Source organism: Capricornis sumatraensis, chromosome 21 (genome assembly GCF_032405125.1).
Source record: "Capricornis sumatraensis isolate serow.1 chromosome 21, serow.2, whole genome shotgun sequence".
Taxonomy (NCBI): domain Eukaryota; kingdom Metazoa; phylum Chordata; class Mammalia; order Artiodactyla; family Bovidae; genus Capricornis; species Capricornis sumatraensis.
Genome location: NC_091089.1, coordinates 57,227,356 through 57,251,537, shown reverse-complemented (window position 1 = coordinate 57,251,537; position 24,182 = coordinate 57,227,356). Strand labels below are relative to the sequence as shown.

The 24,182-nt window shown below is 40.4% G+C and overlaps 1 protein-coding gene and 1 pseudogene across 1 annotated transcript in view; both read left to right on the top strand.

Annotated features, from left to right (window-relative positions):
• TCF4 (transcription factor 4) overlaps nt 1-24,182 on the top strand; it is a 377,007-nt gene that overhangs the window by 310,069 nt on the left and 42,756 nt on the right. Inside the window, exons 8-10 of the mRNA XM_068993643.1 lie at nt 7,472-7,577; nt 11,723-11,856; nt 21,722-21,854. Of these exons, the coding sequence (XP_068849744.1) occupies nt 7,472-7,577; nt 11,723-11,856; nt 21,722-21,854 (373 nt within the window). The remainder of the gene's footprint in view (nt 1-7,471; nt 7,578-11,722; nt 11,857-21,721; nt 21,855-24,182) is intronic.
• LOC138097760 (U2 spliceosomal RNA) lies at nt 8,004-8,176 on the top strand (annotated as a pseudogene).

Sequence of the window (24,182 nt, the reverse complement as noted above, 5' to 3'; positions counted from 1 at the left end):
CCGGCTGGCTGTGCTCGTCGAAAGTGGATGGGCTACAGTCTGTCCATCCCTGCATGCTTCTCTGCTTCTGATCCCTTGTAAATCACTCACTGCTTCTTCTTCTTGTTGCTTTCTTTTGATTTCTTGGGGTTACACAATTTGATAAGAGAAGGGAATTAAAATTCTTACCATCTTACTACTTCTTAACACAGAGAAAAGATATTTTGTGGCTGAAAAGGATAAAACTCTTGGCTGTAATTCATTTGTAGAATTTAGCTTCAGACTTAATATACTCATGAACAGATAACCAAAACTCAGCTGATATTCAGAAGGGTAAAAAAAAAGTTAGACGTGGTATTTGTGATAGAGCATTTGGATGTATGCCAAAATGACTTGTGTTCTAAATATATTACATATTCCAGGAATTTCTTTTAGGGGGTTCATATACATGTTCTTTTTCTCGTTTTTGTGATGTACTGTGATGGAGTGAATACAGATTATTGCTTGTTAAGGAAATGAAATAGGAATACCATATACATGAATGGGACATTTTACACGTTTAGATAATTGGGATTTTTTTTTTTTCAGAGTATCACTGTAGTTTGAGGAATAAAACTTTTCTTTCTTACTTAGAGTTACTTTAGGGCACTTAGAACTATTTGTTTAATTCCTATAAAAGCTTCAGGTAATTGAGATGGAAATAAAAGCTTCACAATTTCAACGGATTACATCTCTGAAATTTTTTCATCTACAATTACATATCCATCTATTTGTCAATATACTGCAACATTTATGTGTTATTTCTAAACATATTTTCTGTATGTGATAATCAAATGGGCCTTTAACTGTCACTTGGAAATAAAGTAGGATCTTTTTCCACTAGTAAATATTGCTTGACTTGTTAGTATATACTGAGAATATATAAGATAAATAATTTTTATTTCTGTAGTTGGTTTTTGTTTTTCTTTGCACCGTTGGGTTGTTTATTACCTTCTTTTTCATGCTCTTGAGTATTATTCACTGCCGTTAAACCTTATGATAACTTACTCAACTCTGTTACTTTCATCTACTTTTTGCTACCCATTCGAATATTTAAGTTATAAAGTTAAAAAAGACTTTAGGAAGGAGAGTGCCAAGAGGATAGAACGAGAATTCAGGAGTCCTGAGCTCTGTTCAAGGCCCTCGGGTAGGTCCTTTAACATCTGCCTTTTGCCTGTTTATAAAATGAGGTTGAACTGATTTCAACTTTAAAAATGTGATGCCAAGAAGCAGAAGAGAGGACACCAATTGGAGAAATTTCCTGAAAAGGGAAAGAAACATCTATTTAAAAAAATGATATAGAACATTATGAAAGAAAGGGTAATAAAAATAGAGAGTGGAATCAAGGAATCCAGTTACCAAGATGTAACATGAAAACTCATGATCAGAAAAAGTTAAAAATCTGTTCACCATTTATTGTCTCAAAGTGATCACACTGTGCCTCATTATAGTTCCTTTGCCAAAGACTAACTAGGGGCCAAGGAGAAAATTGCCATGTAAGATTTTCTTACTGTTATTTCCTACCCACCCAGAGACCTGGGGATCACAGGAGCTGTTCTTCCCTGGTGTTCTACTTTACAGTCCTGCTTACAGGAATTTGGGCAGGTGGTTACAAAAAGGGCTTTAAGAAGTATGTAATAGTACAAGGGGCTCTAAAAATAGTAAGTAAAATGGATACCTGAATGTTCTGCCATTCAATAAAAATCAACATTTATTAAACACTGGTGGTTCACTGTGTGCTAGGATACCTGGCATCTGCCTCTCCCCCTCGTCCACAGAAGAGTTCTTGCTTTGGCAGCTGAAAGGCAACAGCAAGTCTTAAATAAGCTGCATTATTGTGATGGCTGCTCCAACAGAGTTTCATACGGGGCTCAGTAGGTCTCCTTGGGGACAGCCATTTACCCTAAATCAGTGCTCCCAATAAAACTGTTTGCCATAGTGAGAAAGTTCCACATTGTGATGTCCAGTATGGTCACCGGTGGCCACAGTTTGCTATTGAGTACTTGAAATGTGGCTAGTGTGACTGCAGGACTGAATATTTCATTTTATTTAATTTTAATTAAGTTTAATTCAGATAACCACATAGGACTCATGGATACTGTATTGGACAGCACCATTCTGGACGTGTTAAAAATTACTCTAAACTCTTGTTTATATTTTTTAGATATAAATACCATTTATTGTGCTCCTGCAAGAGATAAGGAGTATGCTCGACATACGTACTCTCTAATCCTCACAGCAGAATAGCCCCATTTGACATTTGATAGTGAAGAGACTGACAAATGAGGAGACGGAGCCTCTGAGAGAGAACGTGCTTTGTTTCGTCCTTTCAACTACTTATGAGTGCTGGAATTTGAGCCTGGTTGGTCTGATTCCAAAGTAATTTGTACTACTCTGCCAAATGGGTTTTTCTGCTGTCTGGAGACCATCTCTTCTAAGTATATCTTCCGGTTGCTTTATGGATTAGCCAGCAATATACCTCTAACTTTGTCCTATAGAACAATTACAGTGTCCATTTCAGTTCTTACGAATGTCGAGGTATCACTGCCCCCAGCTGTTCTTTGCGCTTACTGTGACCTGTGTCCTTCCAACAATATTGTAAGAGTTGAGGTCCATACCAGTCATTTTCCTGAGCAGTAAGCTGATCCCTTACAGGTACTTTCCCCATTAGATGCTGGTCAGCATCAGTGTACATGCCTAGGTGTGTGAGCATCAGTGGCGTACCACCAACTCTTGGCATTCGAATGTCTAACTGTTGCAGTTTAGAATATTTGTGAAGCCTCCTAGGGTCTGGGCTGCTAAGTCAGCCTCCCTAGCACTTGGGCCTCTGAGGCATAATTGTCCTTTGCTGCTTTCTACTCCGTCATGGAGCACACAGTAACTCTCTTAAGGATCTAAAAAGTCTCAAGTACAGTGTTTCAGTTATTCTCGCCTGGCTCTCTTTGGAAATTATTCATATGGTACTTGCTGGTCACAGAGAGGCCAAGGTCTACTCTGCAGCCTAGTGGCTGCCACTCAGCCCCACTCAGTTATACACCTCATGATACATGATCTATAATCACCCCTCTGCATCCCCTCCAGAGTTCAGCTTCCCGCTTTGGGAAGAAAGTAACTGACGCATATTGGTTTCACTCTCAACATGCCCTATCAAGTTTTCTTTTCTTAAAAGGCAGTTATGAAACCCCACAAGAATTATTTCTATAAATCATGGCCAAAGTATTGCCTTGTGCTGATAGCTAATAATATCTTTTATTTTTTGCCTCTTAAGATCAACAAATTGTTTTTTAATGAAAAGAATCTAGGCTTTAATGATTAGCTTGAATCTTTACCACTTGGTAATTTTTTAACATGGAAAAGTGGCTTAACTTTTCTGGGTCACTTTTGTCCAGATAATTTTTAAAAAATAGCAGCACATTAATGCTGTTAATCTGATTTTTTTGCATGTTTTTTAGGTATCAGGTATTATTCTCATTGCTTTTATATATGTGATGCCATTTAATTCTCTCAAGAATCTGGCATAGCAGGCACTGTTATTCCCTTTTTACGGGTAGGAATCTAAAGACCAGAGAGTAAAGTAGCAGTTCCAAGGTTGCCTCGCTCATAAATGATAGGATGGGCAGCTATGTGACCCAGGCCTGCCTGGGCCAGGACGCTTGACCAGTCCACCATTCTTTAGTCATATGAAATAGAAGTGACGCTATTGATAATGCCCATCTTATCTGATTACTATGAAGATTAGAAAGAATGTCTATGGAGCTCCCAGCACAAAAGCCATTCCACAAAATGCCCTGAACAAATGGTAATCATTGTTATCTTTTAAAATTTCCATAAGTGAAACTGACCTGCCAAGATATAGAAATGAGCATCTCCAAGGAAAAAGGTAGAATATGCGTTCTATAATTGCTGGTTTGTGTGTTTGCTTGCTTTTCTTCTTTTAAAGAATGTCATATTGTTTCTTTGATGATAGCACAAAGAGTAATTAGAACATTGGTTGGAATGGTTAATATACTATAGTAGTCTGTCTCAAGTATATCTCAAATTACAACACAACTTAAATCTGTAAAATGAGAACTTATAGATTTTTTAATTTTTTCAGAGTTTATGCTGTTTACGGGGTTTTGTTAAGCTCAGAATTTGCGTTTGTGATTTTGTTTTAAAATCAGATTTTAAGAGGAAAAAGATAACAGAGCTGACTTTGAATATGAACTGCACTTGGCTATTAGCTTCCCATTAAGCCTTTATTCAGCAGATAGCTCACTCAAATTGCTGTAGTCTGTATGAACTTGAGCCAAGTTTGCCCATTTCCAATTTTGCAACAGAATTTCACACTTCTTTAGTTACCCTTGTGGGAGGAACTGGAATGCCAAAAGTCACCTTGATCTAAGATACCTTATCAGAAGAAAACTAAGTGTAGATTTTTGCTTCTCTTTAGACTCTGAATGTTTCCTTGGCAGAGTTACTTCAACACATTGAACAAGAGTTTGGGATTTGTATTTCATTTTCCATCGGACTGATTTTCTGGTGTTAGTCATTTGAAGAGATCTGGGATGTTTGTTATCATTCTGTTAGCTATTTTCTCTAACAAATGTGTAGTCATCTTTCTATTAACCTATAATAATAATAATTAAAGTTGAGTGGATGTGAGCTTTTCTTACTGAATTTAGCGTTTCTGTTAAATACCTTCTTGCAGCCTATGCTTTCAAGTCTTTTAAGAGGCTGGGAAAATAGTTGACTGAAGTAAAATAATGAAGCAGCTTACTGATGATCCAGGTTATTGAAAATCAAAACACTGAGGATGAACTGAGTCACTTATCATCTCTCTGTTTTCATAAATAGCATCTTATACCTCCACCACCACTTTTAAAGAAGGCAGCCATTGACTAGCAGACAGTGAAGGTCGGTTGATGGTTGCATATCTTGAGCAGGGCTCTGACCATTCATTCCATTGTTGAGTTTTCCTATGATTAAAATGTGAGGGGGGTTGATTCCTTCTACTCTTAAAAAGCATAATAAGAGACTTCCTGGTGGTCCAGTGGCTAAGATTCCCACACACCCAAGGCAGGGAGCCGGGGTTTGATTCCTGGTCAGGAAACTAGATCCCACATGCCACAACTAAGACCCTTTGCAGCCATATAGATACATAAACACTTCTTTAAAAAGTATAACAGTTCTATGTTATGTTTATTTTTACAGACAGATACATAGAGCACTTATTTTTAAAATACCTTTTGATGAGAAAGATGAAGTATATAAATTAAAAGGGAATAACATTGTACCTGATCAATTATAATATAAAGAAAATTTATAAACTATGCAGAAATTGCTTTTTTTAAAAAAAAAGTGTTTGATTTCTTGTTAACAAAGACTTTCATCTTATCTAAAAAAATCTTAATTTGGCCACAGCACCAGAAAAATAGAAATTGTATAGTGTAACATGTCTACTACTAGTCTGTAGATACAGTGTAGTGTATTCTACTCATTCTGCCATTAGAATGAGATGATCTAATTTTCAGTTTCCCTGGAAGGTAATTTTTGTTTTCATCTTTTTAGCTAGACTCAAAACTTCTAAATACCTTTAGCAGTATTTTCCAAACTGTTTGTCAGTTGCATAAGCCTCAAAAAAATACTGGGTTTTGCTTGATAAACGTAGGGTACTGATTTGCTTTGGGATTTCTGTCTTATGTTTTATCCTTTGTCCCTTTACAGATACTTGAAAAACAATTGCCCTTACTATAAGCCCTGTTAGAGAAGCAGGTAGCTGTTTATACATTTAAGATATGACTAACATTTTAAAATAGAATGAAAATTAGAGGAAGAATAAGAGGACTCAGATTCCTCCCTGACTTAGGAAGAATCCTTGTTTCTTCTTTTTTTTTTTTTAAAGTGGACCAGGGTTTTTCTGGTTTATTTTTGTTTTGTTCGGTCTCCAAGATCTCTCAATTTCAAGGGCACTGTGGGGCATATGTAGCATTCGTGTGATGTATGCATGTGTATGCGTGTTTTCCCACATCTGTCGCTGTGGCCCTATCCTTTGTGAAATCCTAAACCATGTATTAAATGCTTAGTTTGTGATTCATGGTGTTCTGAGAGCAATTATAGAATTTTTCTTAGGATGTTTATTCCATGTGCGCTGTGAAAAAAAAAGGGGGGGGGGAGTTATTTTTTTGGTAACCCTGCAGTTGCCTTTTTATTGGTGAATTTCCCTTTCTTTTACTGTGACCTGTGAGTATCACTGTAGGCTCACTGCCAATTTTGTGAGCCGCTGCCTGCTTCAAAATGGAGGCAGGAAGGTATCCATTTTCATCAAGAGAATGACAGTGCTTTAGTCTCTCTGACCATCTGGAGAGAGGAACTTTTGGAGCAAAAGAAAATAGGGATTTTTAAAAAAAATCATATTTAGCTGAAAAGGCAAGGGAGAAAACCAATTAAAGTTAAACTATACCTTATGAATTTATGCCTTTCTACTGTGCTGTCTACTTTAAAGCAAACATAAACAAGAAAATACACAAGCTATTTTTATAAAGAACTGGTTCCCCAAGTCCCATGAGTATTAGTAAGCGAATGTAAGTAAATTAAGCTTTTGGCAGTTTTTAAGTTTATTGAGCATACAAAGATGAAAGGCTGTAAATGAGGGTCTCCCTCCCCCTTCCTTGCGTGCATACTGATTTTTGGTGGTCTGTGCAGATCTGGGCTTTTAATAGCCTTTTTCTTGCATCTTTACAAAAAGCTAACACTTTGGGAATTTAATATTCTAAGATGCGTTTGTCACTTTCTGTGGTCTGGAGAGTGCATTTATTTTATCTGTCTTTTTGTCTCTCTGCCTCTGTCTTTAAACTTTAATTGAAAGGTAGACTAAACGGGACAAGTTTGCAGCTTGTCTTTTTTTACCTTTTACATGCTCATGGGCCATTTATGTTTAAAAAAAAAAAAAAAGAATGCTTAGGCTCCTAGGACAACCCTATGGGTATTATAGATCCACAACCCAGGTGGTTCAGTGGTAAAGAATCCACTTGCTAATGCAGGAGATATAAGAGATGTGTGTTTGATCCCTGAGTCGGGAAGATCCCCTGGAGGAGGAAATGGCAACCCGCCCCAATATTCTTGCCTGGAAAATTCCACTGAAAGTGGGGCCTGGAGGGTTACAGTCCATGGGGTTGCAAAAAAGTCATACACAACTGAGCGTACACACACAACAACCAGATGTAGTTTTCAGTCTTCTCGCCTGGAACTGGAAAATATCACACCTGATTTTCCAGTTGCACAAACCTACTCATCATTTTGTTTTGTTCCGTTTTTCTGTATGGGGAATGGGGCAGGGTTTCTAGAGTCTGATCAGATTTCAGATGGATGTGGTAGAAATTGTGCCTTTTGTGCCCGCTTCTTACAAAGTCATAGACCTTGAGATTCTTTGGTGCAGGCAGCAAGCAAAACTAAATGGGCTCTCGTTTCCCAGGTTTATGCTCCATCAGCCAGCACTGCCGACTACAATAGGGACTCGCCAGGCTACCCTTCCTCGAAACCAGCAGCCAGCACTTTCCCTAGCTCCTTCTTCATGCAAGGTAAGACACTGCCTCTTCCAAGGGGAGATCCACGGGTCTTTTATGTCATATATGGGACAAAAGAGTGCTGTTCTAATACTCAAGAAATGGAATAGGAGGCCAACAGAGAACATGGAAGGTCACGCTCTATTTTAGGACTTGAATTCATTAAAAGTAAAAACTTTACTGAGAGATGTTTTGTAAATGAAAACCTCTTGAGCCATCATGAGTTAAGATTCGACTGGTTTGGTTACTTAGAAGGATGCTTCCTGGGAGAATGTCCACCATGACGCATCATTTGTGCATCATCTCTTCGCGAGAAGAGCACGTACATGTATGTTCATAAGTGCTTTGATTCAGCATGTATTTGGAGCATCATGGATTTAGACATGTGGAGAGCAAATTGCCCTTATACATACCTCTATACAAAAATGGTGACCACTTACAATCACTTCTCGGCCTTTTGACTAAGATCGAGTATAGTGTCTGTTCTTATCAGTAAAAACGTTGGCCATTTCTTAATTCATAGAGAAGTACAAGTGTCCCATTGAAGATGAAGTGACCTGTTGAAAGTCAGGAGTATTATTTCATTACACAGCAAAAGCTCTATTCCAACACACTGACTGACTGAGGATCCAAGACCCATCTTTTTTCCCAGATACTGAAAATTATAGCTTTGTGGTAGATGAAGTATATTTAATCCACTTAATTGTCCAGTGTATTTCATTCAGCGCACATGGATATATGCTCCCTGGGCTTACAGTCTCACTTCCAGTAGGACTTCTCTTTCTGCTGCTTAGGAAAGACTGAGAGGGTTTAAATGACATCTCCTTACCAGAGGAGACTGTCCACAGCATGCAGCTGGAGGTGGACACTTGTGGGCAAAATGTGATAATCTTGTTACCAGGTTAATGTTCTGAAAGTTAGATACAGAATTCACCAGGAATCCCTGTATGCAAATATTAACTCTTTTTGCCTTGGCAAAGTGCCATGGGATTTCCTCCTTCTTGCTCCTCCTGGAAGGACCATGTCACGGGAAGAGGAACCACTTGGGCCAGCAAGTCTCAGGGGCGCAGCTTGTGTCTCCCTTAGATTAGAGTGGACACATTCAAAATCATTCTATTTCAAAGGAATTTGTTTCCTTTCCCTGTAGAGTGTTAGCTCTTTTAGGTTGTTAGTTCACATATGAAATTCCATGGAAAATCCATAAAGTTGACTTGAGTGGGTCCCCGGGTTTCCCTCATAGCTCAGCTGGTAAAGAATCCACCTGTAGTGCAGGAGACCCCGGTTCAATTCTTGGGTCGGTAAGATCCACTGGAGAGGGGATAGGCTACCCACTCCAGTATTCTTGGGCTTGGCTTCCCTTGTGGCTCAGCTGGCAAAGAATCTGCCTGCACTGCGGGAGACCTGGGTTCTATTGCTGGGTTAGGAAGATCCCCTGGAGAAGGGAAAGGCTACCCACTCCAGTATCCTGGCCTGGAGAATTGCATGGATTTTATAGTCCATGGGGTCACAAAGAGTCAGACACGACTGAGTGACTTTCACTTTCACTTTCTTGGGAATAGAGAGAATTGGTTTCACATGTAATGGAGCACCTATTCACCGGGGTCTTTTAGCTTTGTGACCTGTTCTCAGTGTCCCTTTCTTTCAGCAGGAGCAGCAAGTACGTCATTCGGGTGTATTCTGCACCATGACAAAGGTGTATCACCTTCAGCTTTAAATAGTAGTCACTTGGGCATCAACCGGTTTCCCTGGTAGCTCAGATGGTAAAGAATCCGCCTGCAGTGCAGGAGATCCTGGTTAGATTCCTGGGTCAGAAAAATCCCCTGGAGAAGGGATAGACTACCCCCTCCAGTATTCTTGGGCTTCCCTGGTAGCTCAGATGGTAAAGAATCTGTCTGCAATGTGGGAGACCTGGGTTCAATCCCTTGGTTGGGAGGATCTCCTGGAGAAGGGAACCCACTCCAGTATTCTTGTCTTGAGAATGTCATGGACAGAGGATCTAGTGGGCTCCACCAAATGGGGTCTCATAGAGTTGGACACGACTGAGCAACTTTCACATTCACGTTGGGCATTAACACCTCTCTTTTATGACCAGAGAAACTGTGTTACCATTACTTGTGCTTATAGAGATTGTCAACTCAAGGACTCGTCACCCAAAGCCAAATTTCACTGAGAAAAATTGACACAAGGATAGGTTTTGTCCATCTGCCTTTAGGAAGGTCACTTGGTTAAACCACGCACACTGTAAGGAGAGATCAGGTAGATTAAAACAACAGGCTCTTCTCCATGTCAGACCATGCAAAATAGGGCAAACAAATTTGCTTTTCTGCATATGAACACTCAAAATGCAAAAAAAAAAAAAAAAAATTTTTGAGTTGACATTTATGATGAGCACAATTAATTCACACACATCTAATTCTATTCTTTCAAAACACATTATGCCAAGATCATGGGATGTGATAAATATTAATTTACTGTGAAAAGCATAATTTATGTAAAATGTGTATTTTTGTAAGTGTGCATTGAGTAAAGTGTCTGTGTTAACAAATCCTAAATGTATTTCCATATAGTGCATCCTGTCAAAATGTTTCAGGAGACTCTTGTTCAATGATAGATATTCTCAATTTTTTTGCCATGCATGTCATCTCTCTGAAATGTTCGGTTTTTTAGACTTCATGTTTGAATTTAAGATGACATCTACACTTCCACAATCTCCGAGCTAAATCTGAAGTCCATGAATAGTTACTTTTTAAAAGTCGTATGTTTTTACATGATGATCACAGAAACAGTACGTTGTAATCCCATTTCACATGGCTACCTTCAGTGAGAGTCTCCGATACCCTGAGAATTCAGGTCTTGACGAAAATGTAGTTTAGATGAAAGCGATTCAGAGACTGTCAGTAGCAAAGGCTTCCCAGGTGTCTCAGTGGAAAGTAATCTGCCTACCAAAACAGGAGACGTAGGAGACATGGTTTTGATTCTTGCCTGGAAAATCCCATGGATGAGGGAACTTGCCTGGCTATCGTCCGTGGGGTTGCAGAGTCAGTCATGATTGAGCACGCACGCATGTCAGTAGCATGTTTTAAATTCACTGCTGTGTGACCTCTTATTTTTAACTTCAGCCTCCATCTTTTAGTTAAAACTCTTATGTTGTATACATCTTGCATACATCTGGCATTTAATAATTTTTGTTAAACTACTGAAGGAAAAAAAAACTGAATTGAGCAGTAACATAGATCCTCTGCACCCTTAATTTAAGAGACCCAGACCAAACAAAACAAACTTAACAGTGCCTTTGAGGCCTCTGGGCCCGGAGAGTGAAAAAAAATCTGTAGGAATATTTTTAATGTGGTGTTAATAGAAAATTAGCTTGATATTAAAATATATTTCATATAATTTTCATATCATTTTAAACTTCTTTTTTACTCATAGTTTTATAAAAATCCAGAGGCTCTGAAAATTGTCTGTAATGTAGATACCATCTTATGATATGTGTGTACCCTTTCGATTGCTACTGAAGACTTGTTAGCTATATAACTGTATATCAAAATATAAACATTCAGAAAGGAGACAAACACTCAGAGCTATATACTTGAGACTGTTCTTCCTTAGTTATTACGTACCATAATGTAATTCCAACTTTAATTCCATCTATTCTGTATGCCACAAAAATGAAACCCAATCTCTGAAGTCAGAGATATTAAGTAATAAAGAAATATTACTTATTTCTTTATATGCTCTCAAAACTTGTAATCTGGCCATCTGTGTATTATCTCAAGGGTGTTATTTTCACCCCAAAATTCAGGAACAGTTAAATTTTTTCAGTGATTTTCATAGGAAGAAGAATGTCAGGAGACATCTGAGAAATGTTTTCTTTAGCATTAGCTACCTTGCTGTCTTGACATAATTCTATGGAGAAATATGTTCTGTTCTTTTATAGTTGAATTTTTACTAGGAACCCTTTAACTGTGTTAAGTATTTATATTTGTTTGGCAATATAGAGCCACTTGGGAAAGTGTAATGAGGTGGTCTTCTGTAATCAGCTCACCAACACAAAGATGAATGGACAACAGGCAGTTGTTCTCGGGGATATGGAAAAGCCCTAGACTATAAGACAAGGCTGAGTGCCTCGGAAAAGTCACGGTTTTCTTTGTCCTTTACAGATGGCCATCACAGCAGTGACCCTTGGAGCTCCTCCAGTGGGATGAATCAGCCTGGCTACGGAGGGATGTTGGGCAATTCTTCTCATATTCCACAGTCTAGCAGCTACTGCAGCCTGCATCCACACGAACGTTTGGTAAGGCAGACGCACGTGGTAAGGGAGATGGTACAGCTAGTTTATTAAATCTCCTGTCTTCTCATGCATGTACACGTGGACTCTGTCAACGGACATACAAATGGCACACACCCTTCTGACAGTCTCGTTTCTGGGATCAAAGACATACTGAGATCGCCTTTGTAAGCCCAGCAGACTCTCTGTGTTGTGCACTGTTCTGGATTGAATTTTGTTCTGTGCTTGCTTAATCATGATGTCAGTTTCCTTCAGTACATAAAGACATAGTGTATTTGAGTTGTAGCATTTTTGCGGTGGTGGTTCCTTGCTTTTTGTTGTTGTTGTGTAGTTTTGTGTGTGTGTGTGTATGTTTGTTTTTGAGGCAGGGGTTACTATCTGTAGTTTTGTGAAGGGTATGCTTCAGGGGGCATAGCGACAGTCAATAGACTTTGAATTAAGTAATGTACATCTCCCAAGGGCCTTTCCATCTCACCTTGACCAGCTTTTGTAGCCGATAACAGCTTTGAACTATTGTACACACCTAAAGGAGACTCTTCATGTTTCCTGTACACTTCTATCAGTTACAGCAAGCAGACGGTTTGTATTTGGATCAGATTCCCAATTTTCAGTCTTTTATTTTTACTTCCACACCCTCCAGCATCTCCTTGGTACTCTTACTTTCACCCCTGTTGAAAACTGCTGGGCTAAAGAGAATGGTCTCTCTGTTATTACTAAAGTTGCCATTCTGCCTATCATCCTACACTCAACCATGCTAGCATGTGTCTTTATTCTGGAGGAAACAGAGCATCAGATGTTTTTCTAGTCTCAAAATGTACCACATCCCAGAATCTACTGAAGAGCTTAAGCCTGTCACTAAGTGGAGGAGAAACTACTTCTAGATCACGCATTAGGTTTCAGTTCAGTTCAGTTGCTCAGTCTTGTCGCCTCTTTGTGACCCCATGAAGTACAGCATGCCAGGCCTCCCTGTCCATCACCAGCTCCCGGAGTTTACCCAATCTCATGTCCATTGAGTTGGTAATGCCATCCAACCATCTCATCCTCTGTCGTCCTCTTCTCCTTCCGCTTTCAATCTTTCCCAGCATCACGGTCTTTTCCGATGAGTCAGTTCTTTGCATCAGGTGGCCAAAGTATTGGAGTTTCAGCTTCAGCATTAGTCCTTCCAGTGAATATTCAGGACTGATTTCCTTTACGATGGACTGGTTTGATCTCCTTGCTGTCCTAGGGACTCTCAAGAGTCTTCTCCAACACCACAGTTCAAAAGCATCAATTCTTCGGTGCTCAGCTTTCTTTGTAGTCCAACTCTCACATCCATACTTGACTACTGGAAAAACCATAGCTTTGACTAGTCAGACCTTTGTTGGCAAAGTAATGTCTCTGCTTTTAATATGTTGTCTAGGTTGGTCATAACTTCTCTTCCAAAGAGCAAGCATCTTTTAATTACATAGCTAAAGTCGCCATCTGAAGTGATTTTGGAGCCCAAAAAAATAAAGTCAGCCACTGTTTCCCCATCTATTTGCCATAAAGTGATGGGACCGGATGCCGTGATCTTAGTTTTCTGAATGTTGACTTTTAAGTTAACGTTTTCACTCTCCTCTTTCACTTTCATCAAGAGGCTCGAGGCTCTTTAGTTCTTCTTTGCTTTCTGCCATAAGGGTGGTGTCATCTGCATAGCTGAGGTTATTGATATTTCTCCCGGCAGTCTTGATTCCAGCTTGTGCTCCCTCCAGCCCAGCGTTTCTCATGATGTACTCTGCATAGAACTTAAATAAGCAGGGTGACAATATACAGCCTTGACGTACTCCTTTTCCTATTTGGAACCAGTCTATTGTTCCATGTCCAGTTCTAACTGTTGCTTCCTGACCTGCATACAGGTTTCTCAAGAGACAGGTCAGGTGGTCTGGTATTCCCATCTCTTGAAGAATTTTCCACAGTTTATTGTGGTCCACACAGTCAACGGCTTTGGGATAGTCAGTAAAACAGAAATAGATGATTTTCTGGAACTCTCTTGCGTTTTTGATGGTCCAACAGATGTTGGCAATTTGATCTCTAGTTCCTTTGCCTTTTCTAAATCCAGCTTCAACATCTGGAAGGTCCTGGTTCACGTACTGTTGAAGACTGGCTTGGAGAATTTTGAGCATTACTTTGCTAGTGAGTGAGATGAGCGCAATTTGCAGTAGTTTGAGCATTCTTTGGCATTGCCTATTTTTGGGATTGGAATGAAAACTGACCTTTTCCAGTCCTGTGGTCACTGCTGAGTTTTCCAAATTTGCTGGCATATTGAGTGCAGCACTTGCATAGCATCATCTTCCAGGATTTGAAACAGCTCAACTGGAATTCCATCACCTTCACTAGCTTTGTTACTAGTGATGCTTCCTAAGGCCCCACTTGACTTCACATTCCAGGATGTCTGGCTCTAGGTGAGTGATCACACCATCATAATTACCTGGGTCGTCAAGATCTTTTTTGTACAGTTCTTCTGTGTATTCTTGCCACCTCTTCTTAATATCTTCTGCTTCTGTTAGGTCCATACCATTTCTGTCCTTTATTGTGCTCATCTTTGCTTGAAATGTTCCCTTGGTATCTCTTAATTTTCTTGAAGAGATCTCTAGTCTTTCCCATTCTGTTCTTTTCCTCTATTTCTTTGCAGTGATCATTTTGAGGAAGACTTTATTATCTCTCCTTGCTATTCTTTGGAACTCTGCATTCAGATGGGTATATCTTTCTTTTTCCCCTTTGCCTTTTGTGTCTCTTCTTCTCACAGCTATTTGTAAACCTCCTCAGACAATCATTTTGCCATTTTGCATTTCTTTTTCTTGAGGATGGTCTTGATTCCTGCCTCCTATACAATGTCACAAACCTCCATCCATTAGGATTGGGAGGCAGACAATATGGGACCAAGTCTCTTATGCAGTAAAACAGATTTGAAAATGTATGAACCTCTAATCCTCCAAATGGGAGAGACTGTAGCAAATCCAGTGATTCTTAGTCGTACTTATATTGTTGTTCAGTCGCTCGGTCGTGTCCGACTCTTTGCAACCCCATGAACCACAGCACGCCAGGCCTCCCTGTCCATCACCAACTCCCGGAGTCTACCCAAACTCATGTCCCTTGAGTTAGTGATGCCATCCAACCATCTCATCCTCTGTCGCCCCTTCTCCTCCTGTCCTCAGTCTTTCCCAGCATCAGGGTCTTTTCCAGTGAGTCAGTTCTTCACATCAGGTAGCCAGAGGATTGAAGCTTCAGGTCCAGCATCAGTCCTTTCAGTGAATATTCAGAATTGATTTCCACGGGATTGAAGACTCTGAAGAGTCTTCTCCAACACCGCAGTTGGAGAGCATTAGTTTCTCATTGTTCAACCTTCTTTATCATCCAACTCTCACATCCGTACATGCTGCTGTTGCTGCTGCTAAGTCGCTTCAGTCATGTCTGACTCTGTGCGACCCCAAGACGGCAGCCCACCAGGCTCCCCTGTCCCTGGGATTCTCCAGGCAAGAACCCTGGAGTAGGTTGCCATTTCCTTCTCCAGTGCATGAAAGTGAAAAGTGAAAGTGAAGTCGCTCAGTCGTGTCCAACTCATCGCAACCCCATGGACTGCAGCCCAGCAGTCTCCTCCATCTATGGGATTTTCCAGGCAAGAGTACTGGAGTCCGGGGTGTCATTGCCTTCTCCGCATCCATGCATGACTTCTGGACAAACCATACCTTTGCCAATATAGACCTTTGTCAGCAAAGTGATGTCTCTGCTTTTTAATACACCGTCTAGGTTTGTCATAGCTTTCTTCCAAGGAGCAAACATCTTTTAATGCCTGCAGTCACCATCTGTAGTGATATTGAAGCCCAATATAGAAAATAGTCTATCACTGTTACCATTTTTCTCCGTCTGTTTACCACAAAGTGATGGGACTGGATGCCGTGATCTTAGTTTTTTGAATGTTGAGTTTTAAACCAGCATTTTACTCTTCTCTTTCACTGTCATTAAGAGGCTCTTTAGTTCCTCTTCACTCTCTGCCTTTAGGGTGGTGTCATCTGTGTGTACTTACATTACTACTCTTCGTCTGTGATGTGCCCTTTTTTCCTTTCCTAATACCCAGATTTATGCTTCTTTCTCTGTACTTATATAAGAATAGTAGTTTCTTGATTTCTGTGGTCTTTGTTCTGTTTTGCTTAGTTGCCAGAGATATAGAAAAGATGACTTATATGCTATTCTGATGACGGAAAACATTCCAGAAGAGTTCAGATATCCTTGAAAAATCTATATATTAATGGTTAGTCCTGGTGACAGAGACTAGGTGAGATCAGTGAACTTATCGTCGAATGAGAGATAGAAGACGAAGGTGGAATTGGCCTTTTTCTATCATCTCCCAACTTTGAATGTGGAAATCACAAGCTAGCTCAAATTTCAGCGCATTTTCAATAAATAGCAGATGATTTTCTTTCAAATTTCTTCTTCTTCCACCTTTTCCTTATTAGTGTGAAATCTCAAACAAATAGCACTTATTGTTATACTAGAATTTCCTCTTGGTTTATACTTTGATTTCACCATCATCATTTTGCACTTCTCTGAAGAACTCGTGATCAAAACTACATTTGTCTTGCAAGCAAGGAAAGTTTTGATTTACAAGTGAAAGATTTTGGCATTGTACTAATATGTTGGAATTTCCATTAGGCATTTATTTTTCTTCACTCCTGTATTTATTTCTTTCCCTATCATGCTCTAGAACTTTGACTTAAGTGGTTTGATTTTTATCCCAGTCAAGTTCACTGCATGGGGGAAGCATGTTGAAAATGTGCTCAAAAGCACAGAAAATGTGGTTTTTAAAATGGAAACTAATTATACCCTTTTAGAAAAAATTTACTGAACCAAAACAATGTTATCAGCCAGGAGGAAAGATCATTTGGAAGGAGTAACCTGATAGATTGTATCAGGTTCTGTGTGTATAATGTCATTTGTCCATTGCAAAACAGTTTTCATTCTTAACACCGTCAGTTAGCCTATCTTGGAGATGAGGGGGTTTATTTTTCAAAAGGACAAACAAATTCGGTCTCCAGTAATATGTCCTGATGAATTTTCTCACTGATAGGGAAATTATTACGATATCTAGTGATCATTGTGATCTCAGTATTTATTAGAAAACCTCTTGCTGAAGTGACTTAAAAATCTGATACTGATTGAGAATCATTGAGTGTACTGTGGGCGGTTAGTTTCCTTTCACATGACAGTAATGGTGGTTCCTTAAATTTTTCATCTGTAGCTTTTACCCAGTTTCATACTGAACAAAGGAATAGTTTGAGAAAAAAGAGGAAAGCTTTCCTTGGATGATTTTGGGTATAATTTGGCCAAATTAGTATGTCTTGCTGAAGGTAAACATTTTAGAAACATGATTGCCTTTATCACTTTATAGTATGTTATAATAGAATGTGTAATTACAAAGCTTAAAATCCAAATACAACAGTAGCAACTGGCAAGTCACTGGTGTTGATTCTTTAAATCCCCTTTACAGTTTCAACCTTGACAACAATCCCGCAGCTAATCACTACTATGTCACAGATACACGTACAAAATCACTTAGAAGAATGTAGTTTGTGGTTAAGCTTTGGAAGGGGTTGTTGTAGAAGATTTAGGTTTGGAATGACTTGGCAGAATTCTTTTTAAAAATAGGATAGAGTCCCTGCAGTCTGGCATGGGTTAGGAACGGTCTCTGTACCACAGAGTGAAATAGTCCCAGGAGTCTGGAATTTTACTATGAAGGAAGTTCTGCTGTCTTTTATTGTTTGTAACCTAAACCCTTACTCTAGTGATTCTCACCAGGGGGTGATTTTGCCCCACAGGAAACATTTGGTAATGTCTGGAGATATTTTGGGTTGTTAGAACCCGGGGGGCAGGGGGTGCCTATAGGTGGTACTGGAATAATCCAGTGTATAGAGGCCAGGGATTCAGGAAACATACTACAATTCATAAGAAAAGCACCCCCCCACACACCAATCCCTGCCAGGCAACGAATGCTCTGGCATGAAAGACCAACAGTGCCAAGACTGTGAAATGCTACCCTAGCACAAAATTTGACTTTATTCTTAGTATGTGCTAACAGTGATCATATTTTCTAATCTTTGAACGATCAACTCATCATTTAATAAAAAACATTACTCACGGAAATATTTTCAACACTTAACTCTGTCAATAGACTCCACATACACTATAATTGGGTATCAAGTAAAAATAAATAAATAGTGGACATGTAAAGCCTTAACGCTAAGAGTCGGACACGACTTAGCAACTTCACTTTGACTTTTCATTTTCATGCATTGGAGAAGGAAATGGCAACCCACTCCAGTGTTCTTGCCTGGAGAATCCCAGGGACAGGAGAGCCTGGTGGACTGCTGTCTGTGGGGTCGCACAGAATCGGATACGACTGAAGCAACTTAGCAGCAGCAGCAGCAAAGCCTTAACACCTGGGGCTTCCCAGATGGCGCTGGTGGTAAAGAATCTGCCTGCCAGTGCAGGAGATGCGAGAGACGTGGGTTTGATCCCTGTGTTGGGAAGATTCCCTGGAGGAGGAAATGTTACCCTGCTCCAGTATTCTTGCCTGGGAAGTCCCATGGACAGAGGTGCCTGGCGGCATGGGGTCACAAAAGAGTCAGACACGACCGAGCACACGCAGACCGTAGCACCTTGTCTTACTTCCCTTGTCCTTTGCCTTCGTGGTGGGCAGGGCAGACATTGTTAATAGCTGGAGTAAGAAAGACTAATGGGACCTCTTATAGCTGATCCCTAAATACTCTAAAAGAGACAGTATTCACATATCACTCATAATCTCTGTGGTGTATTTATTATGTCTTTGAGTGACAGTAGTTGTCGAGATCCTTTGCCTTGTAAAATAATCTAGTTATAAATCTCATTAACTTATTTCAGCATCTAATTTTCTGTGAGTCTCTAAAAATAACTAATTTACATGAATTGCATTGGTTTCCCCATTAAAGTCTATGGGGAAGAACGTTCCTTTTTAGTCTCTGAATTTAGGAGTAACCCTTTGTCAAATCCTGACATCTGACAAAGGGTTACTCCATTTTATACCAAGATAAAAGGGTCTAAAAATTCTTACTGATATGATAATCTTTTTCCTGTCTCATCCTCTCATTATTATAGTTAATTAAATATTTTCCAAAATTCTTTTCCTCTGTTTTGGTTTTTGAAAACTTGGGGCTGATTTATCCAGTTTCTCTATTCTTCAGAAGTTCAGCGTGGTCTAGGACTGGGTAAAAATGAAATCAAACAATCTTTTTTCCTTTTATTTCTCTTTTTCCATAGTTTGTTTCTTTTTTCCACATTATTATATTCTTTAGTTCTTGAGCAAAAATAGCTCTTCTGAGTTTGGTCTTCCATGGCTTATCCAGCTTTTTAGGTCAGTTGTACTGTGTAATGGGCTCACTCTATTATCCTTTGGAGAAAATTTCATGGACTAGTTGAGGTTTTCTGGAAGTGCCAAGTAGAAATGAGTTTAACAGGTGGCCTAAGGAATTTTTGGTCAAGCAAAGAGGTCCAAGAAGTTTAAAAGTTTGAAAGGCGTTCTTGGGAACTTGGACATATTTAAAGGCATCATCCCAACTATCTCACTGAAGCTGACCTTTTTGTTGGACTGTTTGGGGTGTATAGAGGTAATATTTTCAAAGGCATCTGCCATGTCACTGGCAGACCTGACTCCAAAATACAGATTTATTTTCTGGACTCTTTAGTTGTCTCTCAAATAAGTAGTATTTCAATCCACTGTTTATGAAACACTAGCTGCTCTCTGGTGGTTCAGTTGGTAAAGAGTTCGCCTGCAATGCAGGAGACCCAGGTTTGATCCCCGAATCAGGAAAACCTCCTGAAGAAGGAACTGGCAACCCACTCCAGTATGCTTGCCTGGGAAATCTCATGGACAGAGAAGCCTGTTGGGCTACAGTCCATGGGGTCGCAAAATTCAGACAGGACTTAGTGACTAAACCACCACCACCAACTGGTAACCAGTTGTTCTTTGAGCTGCTCATAGGATGAGTATGTTCAGCACTCAGCCACAGGTTGTGAGAGGCAGAACTGTGAGCTCTGTTCTCTCATCTTGAAACATTTCCGTTTAGGTGGAAACGCTCTTGAAAGAGAAAGCCTGGAAAAGCAGCATTTCAGGGAAGAACCCCTGGAGGAGGGAATGGCCACCCACTCCAGTATTCTTGCATGGGAAATCCCAGAGGAGCCTGGTGAGCTATGAGTCCATGGGGTTGCAAAAGAGTCCCTACATGACCGAGCGGATAAACAGCTCTAGCAGCAGCAACAGAGTGTTGAATGGCACAGCGCAGAATGGAAATGCATCAGGGAGAAGAGACTGTGAAGAGGCTGGAAGTGGGAAGAGATCCTCAGGGGAGAGGCTGAACCCAAGATGGGCCTCACCAAATAAATAGGGGATCCTGTGATACAGGGGGTCCACGTCTCGTGACTAGATGTCTGGGCTTTAAGTTCCTCTGACTTTGGGCATCGTATCCAAACTCTAATTTCAACAGAATCTCCAGTAGTGACATAATAAAGACGCATAGCCCATTAATACATGAGAAGCAAGGAAAAAGTATATTTCAACTTAAATATTTTTCCTTTACATGTCTGTCATATAGTCAAATACCTGTGAGCTTTACTTTTTAAGCTACTGTAGCTTAAAAAAGAAAATAGCTCCATTTTGTGAATAACTATGTTTTTTGTAAATAACCATGTTGCTCTTACTGATCTGCTCATTGGACAACAAGCAGGTGTTTGGGGAGCAACTAATTTGTCACCTTACAGGCACTTGTGATGGAGAAGGCAGTGGCAACCCACTTTAGTACTCTCGCCTGGAAAATCCCATGGATGGAGGAGCCTGCTGGGCTGCAGTCCATGGGGTCGCTAAGAGTCGGACACGACTGAGCGACTTCACGTTCACTTTTCACTTTCATGCATTGGAGAAGGAAATGGCAACCCACTCCAGTGTTCTTGCCTGGAGAATCCCAGGGATGGGGGGAGCCTGGTGGGCTTCCGTCTGTGGGGTTGCACAGAGTTGGACACGACTTAGCAGCAGTAGCAGGCACTTGTGAGATACCAGATAATAGCTAGTATGGGAGTCATACCCAGAGCTACGCCTGAACACATTCTGTGAAAGATATTCTTTTTCATGGTCAACTCTACGGTGAATTGCTAAGGGCGAGAACCTATAAGGAATGATATAAAATAAGTTCTTCTCATTTCATTTGTTCCAGGGTAATTCAACATAGTCATTGATATAAGACTTTATACATGTTGATACTTTAGAGAGATATTCAATCATTAACTGCTCTTCAAGTTTTTCATTTACCATTTTGTTGTTGCTGGAGTTCAGGAGGAGGATCCAGTTTGTCGGGAAGATTTGAGACTGGTTATTCTCGGCCAGTTAGTTTTCAGAAGGTCAGGGTAGAGTGTGATGTGAACCCTGAGGGTCATGCTGGAGTTTTATTCATTACATTATGGGCTCTTTCTTACCTGATCAATAGGCTGTACAGAAGAATAACAGTAGTGATGGTCTTTTATTGTTGCCAAAGTCCCAGACCTGCTTTTAAGAATAATTTTCGTATTTAGAGATGGTGACCATTTCTCAAGGTTTAGCATTGCCATTATATTCCTCTAGCTTTGATGCAAACCCAAACCAACTACGTCTTTGTATTTTATTACTTGAAAAATGAAAGCTGTCAGATCTAAGCAAGATGTATTCTTGGATATTTTGAAATTCCAAGGGCTGTCTCCATTGTAAAATGAAGAGTTCTGAAAGAAGTATTGGAAAACTGAGCCACTAAATATTTTGTGATTGAATATGGCCTCCTTTCTCTGCTTCTTGCCACAGGGCTATCCATCACACTCCTCAGCAGACATCAATTCTAGTCTTCCTCCGATGTCCACTTTCCACCGTAGTGGTACCAACCATTACAGCACCTCATCGTGTACGCCTCCTGCCAACGGGACAGACAGCATAATGGGTGAGTCGTGGAAATGCCGATCCTGCTGCTGACAGCCAGTGTCAGGGTTTAATCATCAAGGAATTCTTTTTCTGCCCCCAATCCCATCACTGAACAGTAATCGAGCCATGAGTGTTTATCACATGGACAAATGAGCTAAATAGAAACCGTCATTATCTTGACTGTAATCTCTTTTTGTTCCAAGAAACTGCTATTTGGCTGACTGTCTCCACCGCGAGTGGTTAGATTCAACCAAGTTTGAATAGATCAATGCATGCTTCTCACACTCTGAAATAGCTAATAAAGCGAACTTTTCTTAGAGGAGCCATTGAAAATTAGTAAGATAGAAGGCTTAATAGCTCTTACTAGGAGTTACTAGCCATTCTCAAATTCCAGTCACCATGCTAAGCTTTTCACTGTCACACACCACTGTCTTCTGGAAACTAGTTCATGTGATGTTCAGACATACCTATTAAGAACTAGATAGTTTTACCTTCTGGAGGATGTGGCATTGTGGAATCCTCCAGATGGGAAGAAGTCTTTGCAGACTTACGGGAGAGGAGATGGCTGGGCATCAGTGAGCCAGAATTTACTTGCTGCTTTTTCTCAGCAAAATTACTCATGAGTCAAGACCCAAGCAGAGTGTCCTGTCAAATAAACGAAGCCATCATCTGCAAGTTTCTGTGATGTTCACTGTGGTCCTTTCCCCAGGATGGATGGTTACCCCAGCAATACTCTTCTCTTGAGGGAAGAGCTAGGTAGGCTGCCCCTGTGGGGAGGCAACCACCACCTTCTGATTCTGCCTTCGGCAACCTTGTCATTCAGATGAGAGGCGCAGTCTGACACTGCAGGGTCTTCTTAAAACCTCAGACTTCCTCTGCTCACCACCTACTCTGGTTCCAGCTCAAACCCACAACTAACTCGGCCTTGTGATCCCTTCCCGTGGGTCCCGTCAGTGATGAGGACACTAACTGTACATTTATTTTTTATTTGAGGGGGCTTCCCAGGTGGCTCATGATAAAGAATCCGCCTCCCAATGCAAGAGACACAGGAAACACAGTTTTGATCCCTGGGTCAGGAAGATCCCCTGGAGCAGGAAATGGCAACCCACTCCAGTATTCTTGCCTGGAAAATTCCATGGACAAAGGAGCCTGGCGGGCTACAGTCCATGGGGTCGCAAAGAATCAGACACGACTGAGCACGCACTGAGACTGGAATGTGTATTTATTTATTTATTTTGGCTGAGCCACACAGCATGTGGGATCTTAGTTCCCCGATCAGAGATTGATCCTGGCCCCCTGCATTGGAAGCGGAGTCTTAACCACAGGACTGCTGGGGAAGTCCCTAACTGTACATTTTAAAGATAAGAATGTGTGACAGAGGAGTAGTCTCTTTAGCTCTTTGCAGTTGTTTAAAAAATTTTCTTTGGATAGTCTCTGGAACTTGGGGAAGTGGTATGAATCACTTATGAGGGGGAGCGTTTTTGATGAAAAAGAAGAGATGTGTTTTGAAATGTTGCAAATGTAATTCTGCCTAAATAATACAGTCCCTGCTTACTCAGTAATATACTTCACACTTGAGATGAGCCATCTAGCAGCCCTTCCTTTCACTGCCATGTCTCACTGAGAGGTGAATTTAGGAAATAGTTTCCATTTTTGTGACTTTTCATAATGAAGCCTCTACCGGTGTGTTGTGTCAGTTTGACCTTGGAGAGCTATGGACAAAGGTCATGTGGGGAAGTTTTGCTAACTATCAGTGCAGTTTTGGCAGATCCGAAAAACAAGAAGAAAGAAAGAAGTGCAGAACTGAAAGAGTGAGAAAAGCATATTTCACTTCAGTGTGGTTTGACAAATGGAAAGCCCCTTTCTATAGTCATGAGGTCTTAGTTATAAAGAAGGATGACCGGTCATTCATCCTTTTACAAGGCAGATTTCCTGTCTATTTGTGGTTTGAGTAATTTTCTTTTTTTAGAAAGGTAGAAAGGTAGAGCAAAAGCTTGAGCTGAGGAAAGCAAACTTAGGCACTGTTTGAAAAAAGAGTTGTGTTGACTGATTTGCCAAACAGTTCCTGTAAGAGTCCCCAGGACTTGGGAAGAAAGATCTTATGAGGTGGTTTGATTATCCTCCATGCCCTGTGGTCAGCAGGGCCACGAGTCTCAGTTGGAATGGAATTTGCCCTATTTAAGCTGATTGGCTCATCACTGGCTTGTATCCACAAGAACAGGAATGTCTACCTTCCTTTTTTATTTGGTCTGGGCAGGTAGAGCGTTAATTGGTGACTTCTACATACTAATATATAGGGCCCGGCTATGTTAAGATGGACTTACTATACAGACCAGAGGGCCCTGTT